Source organism: Gopherus flavomarginatus, chromosome 6, assembly GCF_025201925.1.
Source record: "Gopherus flavomarginatus isolate rGopFla2 chromosome 6, rGopFla2.mat.asm, whole genome shotgun sequence".
NCBI classification, from domain to species: domain Eukaryota; kingdom Metazoa; phylum Chordata; order Testudines; family Testudinidae; genus Gopherus; species Gopherus flavomarginatus.
The window spans coordinates 95,893,869-95,907,122 of NC_066622.1; the positions used below are offsets into that span (position 1 = coordinate 95,893,869).

General features: G+C 43.1%; 1 protein-coding gene across 2 annotated transcripts in view; it reads left to right on the forward strand.

The window, feature by feature from the left end:
- The first annotated feature begins 606 nt into the window (after positions 1-606).
- Positions 607-13,254, forward strand: part of SUPV3L1 (Suv3 like RNA helicase) — a 35,054-nt gene continuing 22,406 nt past the window's right edge. The window contains exons 1-3 of one of the 2 annotated variants that reach the window (XM_050959389.1): positions 798-884; positions 1,280-1,407; positions 12,364-12,441. In XM_050959389.1, the coding sequence (XP_050815346.1) occupies positions 12,408-12,441 (34 nt within the window). In that variant the 5' untranslated portion in view covers positions 798-884; positions 1,280-1,407; positions 12,364-12,407. Of the gene's footprint in view, positions 885-1,279; positions 1,408-12,363; positions 12,442-13,254 lie in introns of both variants that reach the window. The other variant, XM_050959387.1, reaches the window with a different exon arrangement.

A 13,254-nucleotide genomic window follows, 5' to 3' on the forward strand; every position in this document is an offset into this window, starting at 1 on the left:
GCACATTGCCATGGCATTTAAAACCCCGGCGGGACTACTGCAGACATCGGATTCACCGTTCAGTATTCACGTGCAGAGTGCCCTAGGCGGTCTGGCCCCGGGTTCTCCCGGAGATTTAGATTTAACTCCCGGAGACTCAAAGGCAACGCTGGGGACTGGCAATCCGGAGCCAGCCCGTAGCTACCAGGCATCCCACGAGCCAGCACGGCAGCTGGGGGGGGGGTCCAGGCCGCCCCTGCTTGGGAGCGCTGCCCCCGCCCGCAAGTCCGGCCCCGCTGCCGCTGGGGCTCGCTGTTGACACCCAGGCAAGTCCCCGCCCTAGGCCCTTCCGCTCTAATCTCGTCATTGCTAATGGCCGGCGGCAGGCGGTGCTGCCTGTCCCGGTGTTAGTGACCCAGGAGGGTGCCGGCCGGGTATTGGCGGAAAGGGCGCGCCGGGTTCAGCATTTGCGCTCCCTGTGGAGGCGCGGCAAGCCCGGCGGGGCTGCTGCCGTCTCGGTGAATATTTTCCCCAGTCAGGCACTTGGCCGGGCAGCCCTGCCCGAGGGTCTGTGTCGCTCTGTGATGACGCAGTAGGGCTGCGCCGCCAGTTGCCGGCGGAGCGGAGTGTGTTGCGTCTATGAACCGCTGTGTGTGGCTGCTGGCCCGGCTGCCGGCCCGCCCGGGACCCGCGCCCCGTCATGCCGGCGCCGCCTCTGCCGTCTTCCGGAGCCTGGGGGGCCTGCGGCACCCGAGCCGGGCCGCCGCCTCCTCCTCGTCCGAGCGGAACGGCGGCAGGGCCCCGGACACCTCCCTGTTCGTGCCCCTGCACGTGCAGCCCGTGGCGCCGGGCCCGGAGGGGGACATCGGGGCCGAGCTCACCCAGCCGCTCAACAAGAGTAAGTGGTGCCGGGCCGTCCGGACGTGCGTCAGGTAACAGGAGAACAGCGTTTGGCGTAGTCCTGAATTGAAACAATACTAGCAAATAGCCAAGACAGCGTGTCTGAAGGGATCAGTCTAGTTCTTGGTATTGCTACAATTCAGGCCTATGCTAAACTCTCTTTACCTCCTACCTGACGCAGAAGTCCGTCTGTCGTGCTGTAGCAAGCAGCTGTTAGAATATTATCTATTTGTGGAGAACTGTAATGTCTTTTTAACAGTAGGGAAATGCAGTATTACAAGAACAGAAATGTATAAGAAATCTATTCTCCTTTACAGTGTCTTCATGATTAGTATAGGACATATCTACTCGTACATTACTGAATTATTTACCAGTTTCATTTCCTTTTAACGGACCTGAGGCAACGATCTCTGAGTTGTTCAGACAGAGTGATTGTTCCTTAAGCATAGTGGGGAGAAAAATGGAACCAGGAACCTACAAATCTTAATTTGTCAGGATTGGCAACATATTTTGTTAAAAGTCCACAAGGTGTGTTGTAATTGGAGGAGGAACCTGTGATTTTGTTTTCTTTGCCCCTTATTATGGAAAATGTTGTATTACCATAGAGGGCACTTCATTGGCTAGGTTGAAATCTTGTGGGCAGTCACTTTTATATGTGGTAGCTTCATAAGTTCACTGTCACAGATCCTAACCAGTCTGCATCTGAAATATTAGTTTCCTCAAATTTTCACTTTGTGATGGGCAGGTGGTAATACTGCCAGATGTCTGAATTTTCTCCAGATCAAAATCAAATATACCTGCTCATGAACATTTCTAGTAAATGCCCAGCTATGTAAGAAACTTAATACACACACCACTGTATCTTGGAGGATCGTCTTCAGACACCAGGGTGATGACTTGGGGAATCTGTTTATGTGCAACATATGAATTCTTGTTGGTGTTACAAAGCTGTTATGAATTATTGTATTATGGCAGGTGTATCCTCTGTGAATGGTGAATTCACTATTTGCTGAGAGGAACTGTAGCACATCTATCCCAGTCCAGATACAATGGTGGTTTATTAGATTGTTAATGGTTGCCTGTTCAGGTAAAACCATCTTGGGACAATGGGTATGCAAAGGAGGATGTCTATGCAAAGAAGCTGGTCTCTTCTTCTTCTCTGCAAGGGAAATGGAAAATCACCAAGGAGAGAACAAAGAGCCCAGGTGTTGATATAGGGATAGATAAACTCAGGAGACTCTCAGATAAATAGGAAGCTTTGTCAGGAGAGAAGAAGAGATGGGTAGGATTTTGTGGCAGGTGGTCAGTTTTGGGTGAGCAGCCAAGGTCAGAGATGATCAGCCCACATAGAAAAAGGTTCCAGGAGTCTGAAGAAGAACCATGATCTGCAGGGGAAAGATCCTGGACAGCCCAGAAAACTGGGCCCAAGGCAAAGGAATTCTTCAGAGTAGGGAGGAATCTGAAGCATGCATATTGATGTATTTATTATTTTGTATAGATCTGTGTATTTCTCATTTTAAATAAGTAAAGAATAATTGTGTTTAGAATCCTGTACAGAGTCTGTTTGTTTGCTTTCACTGTCATGTACCCTTGAAGAGAGAACCTGTAAACCAGAAGGCTCACAGCTTTGGTGGGATTCTGGGGAATGTGATAGAGCTGCTGGGGAGGTGGCACTAGTTTTAGGGCCTAGACAATTGGCCTGCAGGGTCCCCTGCCAAGAGTAGCATGAGACACAGATCTGGGTCTGTGCATGCCTAGAGGGCCAAAGCCAGGATGGTGCCTAAACTCTTACCAGTCCCAGGAAGCTAAGGGCACATTTGGTTCCCCTCACAGCAGTCTGATGAGCGTCCAGCAGGGGGAACTTGACCAGATCTGTGATAACCATAACGTTCTTTAACAGCTGTTTGTAAAAGACTGAGATTATTTTTTTCTTGGTTTTGGACCATTTTTAAAGATGAGCAGAAACACTTTCTAGCTGGAACAAAAGTGCAGGGTTCTGTGTGTGTTTCAGTGGTTAACATCATACATCTGAAGAAGTGAGGGTTTTTTTACCCACGATAGCTGATGCCCAAATAAATCTGTTAGTCTTTAAGGTGCCACCGGACTCCTTGTTTTTATCATTAACAACTAAACCCTTGTAGGGAACTGTATTCACATTAATGCACTCTGTGCTACTGAAGCTGTTGAGTGTTACAGGAGCATTATGGAATATTGAACTCTGGCACTGCAGAAAAGAAAAGAATCTCTTGCGCTAGTTTATTTTAGAAGTCATATATAGTAGTTGTAATTCCTGTCAGCTAGCATAATCCTTTAATTTATGTGGAGTTTAAATTAAAACAAAATAGGAAATGCTTTGTACCCTTTCAAACATTTTGTTTCTTTTCTGTTTTTCATGTCCCCAAATATGTGATCAGTATTTCCCTAGAACTTCAAGGCTTTTTTTGAGAAGCTCGGTATAATCCAGTTTTTCTTTTAAGTTTTTTTTTTTTTTAAACCATTCACTTATTAATTCTGAATATATTTGTCCTCTTCCACGCAGGAGCAATGTTATTTTATCAACACATGCCATAAAAACCTTAGGACTTGCTAAACATAGCAATTTTGTTGAGCTCTTGGTGCTGTATAAAACTGAAGATGACACTGGTGCTCTAAAGAGTGTAGGATCTAAATGAAAACAGTTTTAGATATATAATGCATTAGATTATTAGATGCAGTCCTAATCTAATGTTAGTTTAGACAGTAAATGGTCTGTGTGAAACATGTCAGTGGGAAGTGGGAAACATATCAAAATAATAAGAACAAAAGAGCGGCCATATTGGGTCAGACCAAAGGTCCATCTAGCCCAGTATCCTGTCTTCTGACAGTGACCAATGCTAGGTGCTCCAGAGGGAACAAACAGAACAGGGAATTATCAAGTGATCCACCCCCTGTCGCCCATTCTCAGCTTCTGCCCATTGTGGCTAATAGCCATTGATGGACCTGTCCTCCATGAACTTATCTGTTCTTCTTTGAACTCTGTTATAGTCTTGGTCTTCACAACATCCTCTGACAAAGAGCTCCAGACTGACTATGCGTTGTATGAAAAAATACTTTCTTGATCTTACTTTGTTTGGTATTAATTTATGGCAAGCTAAGTGGTTAGTGGAGCCTTTCCAGGAAGAGACTGCATGGGCTTGGTAAATAAATAAATAACAAAACAAAACATGATTATTGCCACACAGAGTGTTAGGTGGAAATCCTGAACTATTGTGCCTTCCTAAGGCCTTGGCTACACTTGAGAGTTACAGTGCTGGTTGTGGCTTTACAGCACTGTAACTCGCTCCCCGTCCACACTGACAAGGCACATACAGTGCTGTATCTCCCTGGCTACAGCACTGGTTATACTCCACCTCCACAAGAGGAATAAAGAGAGTAGCGCTGCTCTGCAGCGCTGGGTCGCCAGTGTAAACAGGGAATAATCTTACTATGCTGTAACTGACCTCTGGAAGCTTCCCATAATGCTTTTAAGTAAAGATAACTTTCTTTGTTTTGTTGTGATGCCTCTGTTTGTTTTGTTGGTGAACTGGGGGCTTCCAGAGCTGCTTATCAAAAAAAACAAACACAGCTACTGTTTGCTGTGAATGAGCTTCCTTTGGAACGCCCACAGCTAGTGTTTGCTTGAGGAGAGAGGAAGGAAGGGGCTTGAGGAGAGAAGCACTGTGGCATACAGGAGCGAGGTCATTTCTGGGAGGCTGCTTATCTGGTCTGTGAGGAAAAAAACAAAGAGGGCTATTTGCTTTCAGTGAACAGGTCAGAACTTGCAAGGCAGCTGCTGACAGAGTGTCAGCTCCAAAAATCCACTCTGTCTCTCCCCCACGCTCCCTGTCACATTCCACCCCACCCCCTCTTTTGAAAAGCATGTTGCAACCACTTGAACTCTGGGATAGCTGCCCATAATGCACCGCTCCCAGTGCTGCTGCAGATGCTGCAAATGTGGCCACGACAGTGCGCTGGTAGCTGTCAGTGTGGCCTGATTGCAGCGCTTTCCCTACTCAGCTGTACCAGACAGGTTTAACTCCCAGTGCTGTACAACTGCAAGTGTAGCCATGCCCTAAGTCTGAGGTGTGTGAAGAATCCTCCTTGAGTAGCAGCTGGAGCTTGGAATTGGCAGTAATTGAGAACTCAAATACCAGTAAACCAGAATATTCGTATCTTTGTTACATCTTCTAGTTTCCTTCACATGCCTTTAAAGGGCAAAGAGTGTCTCCATACAGTAGAGCTATACTGAAAGGTGATAGCAAGTAGAGCCAGATAACTGGCTAAGTGGGTAGTAGCAGTGGTCTTTATTTGATATGTATTAGAAATGAATTTCAGTATTTTTTGTTCAAAATTATAACTTTGAGAAATGGTTTAGGAAAAACACACATAGAATCTGTTTGATCTCCAGTACCTGTGGGCAGAGAACAAGGCCTACCTTGACAGATTAGTTAAATTCTTCACCTTTCCACAAATAATTGATTACTTTAAAATGTCTAGAAGTTTTTGTGCTCTGTTTGTGAGGAATGCAATGCAAGAACCCTCAAGCAAATGCCTGACCTCTAGCTTTCTCTGTTCTGCTCCCAATAGATTCTGTATTTTAAAGTGCAGCAGTAATAGTAAGAAGATCTAATAACATTTATCTTTTCAAACATTCATCCCTCTCTTTAAAAAACAAGATACTCACAGCCCTCCAACCTTTGCTCTCTATGAATATGCTGAACATGTACTGTGTGATTCCTTTCATTATTAGCAATGTTTTGAGCATAAAGAGTCTATACAATCGCATTCTCAAAGTAAAACTTAGGAAAGAGTTGTAAGTAGATTAAAAGATGTAATAACTGATCCTGTAAATAACGAAGCTGACCATTTTCCACAGTGTGCGTAATTCTGTAATTAATCACTTGTTAATTTTAATGAGTAACAGTTATGTAGTAGCCAAAAATTCCAGAAAACTCAAAGGGACATTGGCAGCTTAACAATTAAGGTTATGAAGGCTTTGATAACGGGCATGCTGCTTAACTTTAAATTCTAAATTCCACACATCATGCAGACTCAAAGATGCACACTATTAAATTTTGTACATACTGTAACTCCATAGGACCTATAGGTGCCATAGGCTTTTTATGCAAGAGTGGGTTAAAATTGGAAAGGCTATAGATTCTGAAGTCTCCTTACATAGATTTGCTTTACATCTTTTCAAACAACAAAGTTTATTTGAAATATGTTCCTGATAGTTAAACTAAGTACATTTTAAACATAGAATGTCTTTCAATCTGCCTATAACTAACTGGAAATCCTGAGTTTCTTTATCAAGTTCACTAGAAGAAGTATACTTTTTAATTTTAATTTTCTGTCCTCTCAGAGTTAGGGCAGAGTTAGGGCAGGAAGGGCAGCCAGCACATCCCCCTGTCCGCGCCGCTTCCCGCAGCCCACGTTGGCCTGGAGTGGTGAACTGCGGCCAGTGGGAGCAGTGATCAGCTGAACCTGCGGACACAGCAGGTAAACAATCTGGCCCGGCCCGCCAGGGGCTTTCCCTGAACAAGCGACGGACTGACTTTGAGAACCACTGCTTCAGAAAATGAAATTTCAAGCCTAGTAAAGGAGATGGAAAGGCACAAACTGTGTCAAGTAAAATATAACATGAAAGTTAATTGTTAAAGAGGGTTTGAAGAATAAATAGCCAAGGACATAAAAATAAATAACAAGAAATATTTTAAGTATATTAGGAAACCTGAGACACAGTCAGTTGATCCATTGGTCTACCAGCCATGTTAGTCTGTATCCACAAAAAGAACAGGAGTACTTGTGGCACCTTAGAGACTGACACATTTATTTGAGCATAAGCTTTCGTGGGCTACAGCCCACTTCATCGGATGCATGCAGTGGAAAATACAGTAGGAAGATATATATAATATACACACACACAGAGAACATGAAACAATGGGTGTTACCATACACACTCTAACGAGAGTGATCAGTTAAGGTGAGCTATTACCAGCAGAGGAGAGAGAAACTTTTTGTAGTGGTAATCAGAATGGTCCAATTGCAGCAGCTGACACGAAGTAGTGAGGAACTATGTGTGTGTGTGTGGGGGGGGGGAGGAAATAAATATGGGGAAATAGTGTTACTTTGTGTAATGACCCATTTTTTAAGCCTAATTTAATGGTGTCCATTTTTCAAATTAATTCCAATCAGAGGTCTCTTGTTGGAGTCTGTTTTTGAAGGTTTTTTGTTGTAATATTGTGACTTTTAGGGCTGCAAGCGAGTGTCCAGGGAGATTGAAGTGTTCTCCAACTGGTTTTTGAATGTTATAATTCTTGATGTCTGATTTGTGTCCATTTATTCTTTTACGTAGAGACTGTCCTGTTTGGGCAATGTACATGGCAGAGGGACATTGCTGGCACATGATGGCATATATCACATTGGTAGATGTGCAGGTGAACTTACCTCTGATAGTGTGGCTGATGTGATTAGGTCCTATGATGGTGTCCTCTGAATAGATATGTGGACAGAGTTGGCAACGGGCTTTGTTGCAAGGATAGGTTCCTGGGTTAGTGTTTTGTTTTGTTTTTGTGGTGTGAGGTTGCTTGTGAGTATTTGCTTCAGGTTGGGGGGCTGTTTATAAGCAAGGACTGACCTGTCTCCCAAGATCTGTGAGAGTGAGGCATCATCCTTTAGGATAGGTTGTAGATCTTTGATGATGCGCTGTAGAGGTTTTAGTTGGGGGCTGAAGGTGATGGCTAGTGGTGTTCTGTTACTTTCTTTGTTGGGTCTGTCCTGTAGTAGGTGACTTCTGGGTAATCTTCTGGCTCCATCAATCTGTTTCTTCACTTCAGCAGGTGGGTATTGTAGTTGTAAGAATGCTTGATAGAGATCTTGTAGGTGTTTGCCTCTGTCTGAGGGATTGGAGCAAATGCGATTGTACATAGAGCTTGGCTGTAGACAATGGATTGTGTGGTGTGGTCTGGAGGCATGTAGCGGTCAGTAGGTTTCCGGTATAGGGTGGTGTTTATGTGACCATCGCTTATTAGCACTGTAGTGTCCAGGAAGTGGATCTCTTGTGTGAACTGGTCCAGGCTGAGGTTGATGGTGGGGTGGAAATTGTTGAAATCATGGTGGAATTCCTCAAGGGCTTCTTTTCCATGGGTCAGATGATGAAGATGTCATCAGTGTAGTGCAGGCAGAGCAGGGGCATTAGGGGATGAGAGCTGAGGAAGCGTTATTCTAAGTCATCCATAAAAATGTTAGCATACTGTGGGGCCTTGCGGGTACTCATAGCAGTGCCGCTGATTTGAAGGTATATGTTGTCCCCAAATGTGAAATAGTTATGGGTGAGGACAAAGTCACGAAGTTCTGCCACCAGGTTTGCCACAACATTATCGGAAACACTGTTCCTGATGGCTTGTAGACCACCTTTGTGTGGAATGTTGGTGTAGAGGGCTTCTACATCCATAGTGGTTAGGATGGTGTTTTTAGGAAGATCACTAATGGATTGTAGTTTCTTCAGGAAGTCAGTGGTGTCTCGAAGATAGCTAGGAGTGCTGGTAGCATAGGGCATGAGGAGGGAGTCTACATAGCCAGACAATCCTGCTGTCAGGATGCCAATGCCTGAGATGATGGGGCTTCCAGGATTTCCAGGTTTATGGATCATGGGTAGCAGAGAGAATATCCCTGCTCGGGGTTCTAGGGGTGTGTCTGTGCAGATTTGCTCTTGTGCTTTTTCAGGAAGTTTCTTGAGCAGATGGTGTAGTTTCTTTTGGTAACCCTCAGTGGGATCAGAGGCTAATGGCTTGTAGAATGTGGTTTTGGAGAGCTGCCTAGCAGCTTCTTGTTCATATTCCAACCTAGTCAAGATGACGACAGCACCTCCTTTGTCAGCCTTTTTTATTATGATGTCAGAGTTGTTTCTGAGGCTGCGGATGGCACTGTGTTCTGCGTGGCTGAGGTTATGGGGCAAGTGATGCTGCCTTTCCACAATTTCAGCCCGTGCATGTCGGCGGAAGCACTCTGTGTAGAAGTCCAGTCTGTTGTTTCAACCTTTGAGAGGAGTCCACCCAGAATCCTTCTTTTTGTAGTGTTGGTAGGAAGGTCTCTGCGTGTTAGTATGTTGTTAAGAGGTGTGTTGGAAATATTCCTTGAGTCGGAGACATTGAAAATAGGATTCTAGGTCACTGCAGAACTGTATCATGTTCGTGGGGGTGGAGGGGCAGAAGGAGAGGCCCCAAGATAGGACAGAACAGAGAAGCTGAGTGATCTTATCTTTAGCTGCCTTCAGCATAGGAAGTGATGAAAAGATTCTGCTTTTGGACCTACACCTCTCAGGCTTTATTACCTGAGAGGTGTAGGTCCAAATGCAGAATCTTTTCATCACTTCCTGGTGCTCTTAGAGTTCAAAGTGTCAAGATAGGAGGTGCTAGAACAAATTTTGATTAAAATTAAGAGCAAGAAATCACTAGGATTTACTTAATAGTGTATATGCAAGGGTTCCGAAGGAATTTAAGAATAAGGTGGTTGAGTTTCTAGTGAAAATATCCAATCTGTCATTGAAATTGGCTGCTCTTCAATAAGACTGGAGTGTGGGAAATGTTGATCCTGTCTTGGAAAAAATGGAGGGGGGAGGGTAGTAGTGATGCTAGGAGTTGTGGTCTGGTGAACTTTACTTCAGATTTAGGATAAAGGTTTAAAAATAGAACTAAAAGCACCTAGATGAATATGACATGTTGGGGATAAACCTGCAAAGCCTCTGTAACTTACTTGGAATGTCAAAAAGCCAGTGACAAAGTACATCACAAAATGCTCTTAAAGAAGCAAAGTAGTCAAGGAATGAAAGCTAAGGTACTGTCCTCTGACTAGAGATTGGCTAAGAGAAACAAAGTAAAGAATAGGAGTAAATAGTCAGATTTTCAACTATGCTAGATTGGTCAGAAGGGGAAAGTTCAGAGGTAAATTTGGGGATCATCTAAATTAAGTGCATATATACAGAGAGAGACGAGAAGAGACCAGAGAATAGATCACTATGGGGATTCCTATAGATAGGAAGATGAAGAACCCCTAAAGGTGATGCTGAAAAAACAATTAGAAAGACAGAATAATAATCAGAAGAACACAGATTCATGTGAGTATAGAACATAAATGGTGAGTGCTCAGTTGTGTGAAAGACAACAGAAAGATAAAGAATAATTAAAGCGAAATGCTCTTTGACTTAGCTGGGAGGAGGTAATATTGTTTTATTATGTAGCATACTATCTAGAGGTCCCAATTAAGGATCAGGGCTCTGCTGCCCTTAGGTGGTGTACAGACATTAAGGCTAGATCTGTGCCGTGGACTTTTACTGGCACAGTTCTGTTGGTCAGTTGTATGAAGAGTTGTGATCCCTGACTGACAGAGCTGTGCAACAGAAGTCCCTAGTGTAGATGCAGTTTTACCAGAAAAGTGCAGCTTTGTTGGTATATCTTGTTTCATGTGTGAGGAGTGGTTTTACCATACTGGTAGAAAGTGCAGCTCACAGGCAGACAAACTTATTTTGCGGCTTATGCTGCATCTACTCTTTGGCTCTGCTGGCATTATTATATTGGCCAAGGCTCTGTAATGTAGACAAGCCCTTAGAAAGGAAGAGAGTATGCTTAAAGTCTAGAGGTATGGTGTAGTCCCAATGCCTTACTGCTTAGGATAATAAATAACACTGACCTTTTAAGTTTCGTAACTGAATTTAGATTCATGGACATACTTAATGTCAAACATTAAGTGTATTTCCTGCTCTCCATACTCTTCTCAAAGCTAGTTCTGGAAAGTCCAAAGAAGAATTTAGGGGTTTCATTTTTTATTTTTATTTTTTTTTAGAGAGAGCTCTAGTGAATAGAACATTCTCACCGTGCATTCATAGATTGTTTGAGTGCTGTTCTAGTTCACTCAGGGCTTGGGGTTGGTGTCACTGTATTACATTTTTTGTTCAAAGTCTCCCCTGCAGTATTCTGCTGGGACTTTGCCTTTGCTAGCTGATGCTGCAGGGTACAAGTTAAGGCATTCAACTGTTGCAGTCAGTGTTGGCACCAGGAGATACAAAATAACAAAGAAAAAAATGGAAAGGCTGGCAAAAACGTGGCTGATGGGAATGTGTACAGATCTAAACCAGTTGTACTTAGTGGCCAGGTCAGCTGTTCCATAAAATATATTATTCTTTTTGTGTTTCTGTTTAGGTTTTTAAGCATAAACATTGTTGTGCAGGTGTGCACTATTCTTATGTGGTTCATATCCTGACTACACAGTACTGCCTTTTAAAGGACTTCTTGTATGCTATCAGTACTCTACTTGCTCAAAATAATCTAATGGGCAGAGTGGAAGGATAACATGATGTAGGTGCTTGTCACTTGACATGATGTATGAGCTACTGAGTAACTGGAGGGGAAATCTGCTAATAGTACCACAAGTCCTATTGGAGCTGTACTGCCTGATGAGGAGGACAGTCAGAGCAATAACGCACAGCTCCATGCAGCATATCTCTTCTGATCTAGGTGCTGTCTTCCCTATGGACATGTGAGGTTGGGAGCTTTCATCCCTCCAGTTCCTCTTTGATTCTTGGTGCAGCCATCTTGAGGGATAGTTTCCAGGAAACTTTTTGGTGTGAAATTTGTAGAATTTTCTGTCCTTGGGCCACTACCAGCTGCAGGGGAGGCTCCAGCCCTGTCTTAAATATATTTCATTATTGTATATTTAAAGAATTATTAAGCAGTTTGGAAACTGGCATATTCTTTTTGATTGGGCTGACATAATGTTAGTGTCACAGATTGTCGTTATAGAAGAAATAAGTGATTTGAACAAGCCTTTGACAAAATCTCCAGATTAATAGGAAACTAAGTGGTCACGGTTTTTCTATATCTATATGTGTGTGTGTGTGTATGTATGGGATGTAAACCATTATGCTTTGGGTCACAGCCTACCATTAACTAACAAGAGTAGTAACTGTGCACTACAGATTTTCTTGAACCTTCCTATAAAGTATCTGAGATGGGCTTCTGTCAGAGACAGGATACTGGACTAAATGGGTCACTGGTCTGATCCAGTATGGAGATTCCTCTGGAATCACTTGAGATGACTGTCATCCCCAGTACTAGGCTCAATGTTAATTGTAACTAAACTTAACGAAAGTAAGAGTGTGTTCATGATGACAAGTGCTCATTTTTTTTTACAGACATTTAGACCCACATTTTTAAAGGTATTTAGTTGTTCTGCTCAGTGTGGCAAGGCCTAAATAGACAGCTTTCAACAATGACTTAGGAGCTCAAATACCACTGACTTTCAGTGAGACCTAGGCTGCTAAGTCAAGTTAAGCAATGCCTAAATACGTTTTAAAATCTGGACCTTAGACTGAGTTGAACAAAATAATTGCAGACTTTCTTAATTCTATTTGAGCAAAGGTTAATCTGACATGTCAATTAAGTTAAGAAATTCTAAATTTTTATCTTACAGGTGAAGTCCTGAAAATCTTAAATAAGTTTTACAAGCGGAAAGAAATGCAGAGACTGGGAGGAGAAAATGGACTGGATGGTAAGAAAAATGTAATTTCTGGCACCAACCATATTTTAAAATGAAGTTTATTATCTGGATGTTTTTTCTTGTGTTTTTTTGCTTTCTACTAGAATAACTCACACACATTGTACATCAAACAAATATGTCATCTGGCTGGATAACTGTACTCAGAGAGTAGTTATTAATGGCTCCCAATCCTGCTGGAAAGGCATAACAAGTGGGGTTCTGCAGGGGTCTGTTTTAGGACCGGCTCTGTTCAGTATCTTCATCAACGACTTAGATGTTGGCTTAGAAAGTACGCTTATTAAGTTTTCAGACGATATCAAACTGGGAGGGATTGCAACTGCTTTGGAGGACAGGGTCAAAATTCAAAATGATCTGGACAAATTGTAGGAATGGTCTGAGGTAAACCGGATGAAGTTCAATAAAGACAAATGCAAAGTGCTCCACTTAGGAAGGAACAATCAGTTTCACACACACAGAATGGGAAGAGACTGTCTAGGAAGGAGTACGGCAGAAAGAGATCTAGGGGTCATAGTGGACCACAAGCTAAATATGAGTCAACAGAGTGATGATACTGTTGCAAAAAAAGCAAACGTGATTCTGGGATGCATTACAAGGTGTGTTGTAAACAAGACACGAGAAGTCATTCTTCCGCTCTACTCTGCGCTGGTTAGGCCTCAACTGGAGTATTGTGTCCAGTTCTGGGCACCGCATTTCAAGAAAGACGTGGAGAAATTGGAGAGGGTCCAGAGAAGAGCAACAGGAATGATTAAAGGTCTTGAGAACATGACCTATGAAGGAAGGCTGAAAGAATTGGGTTTATTTAGT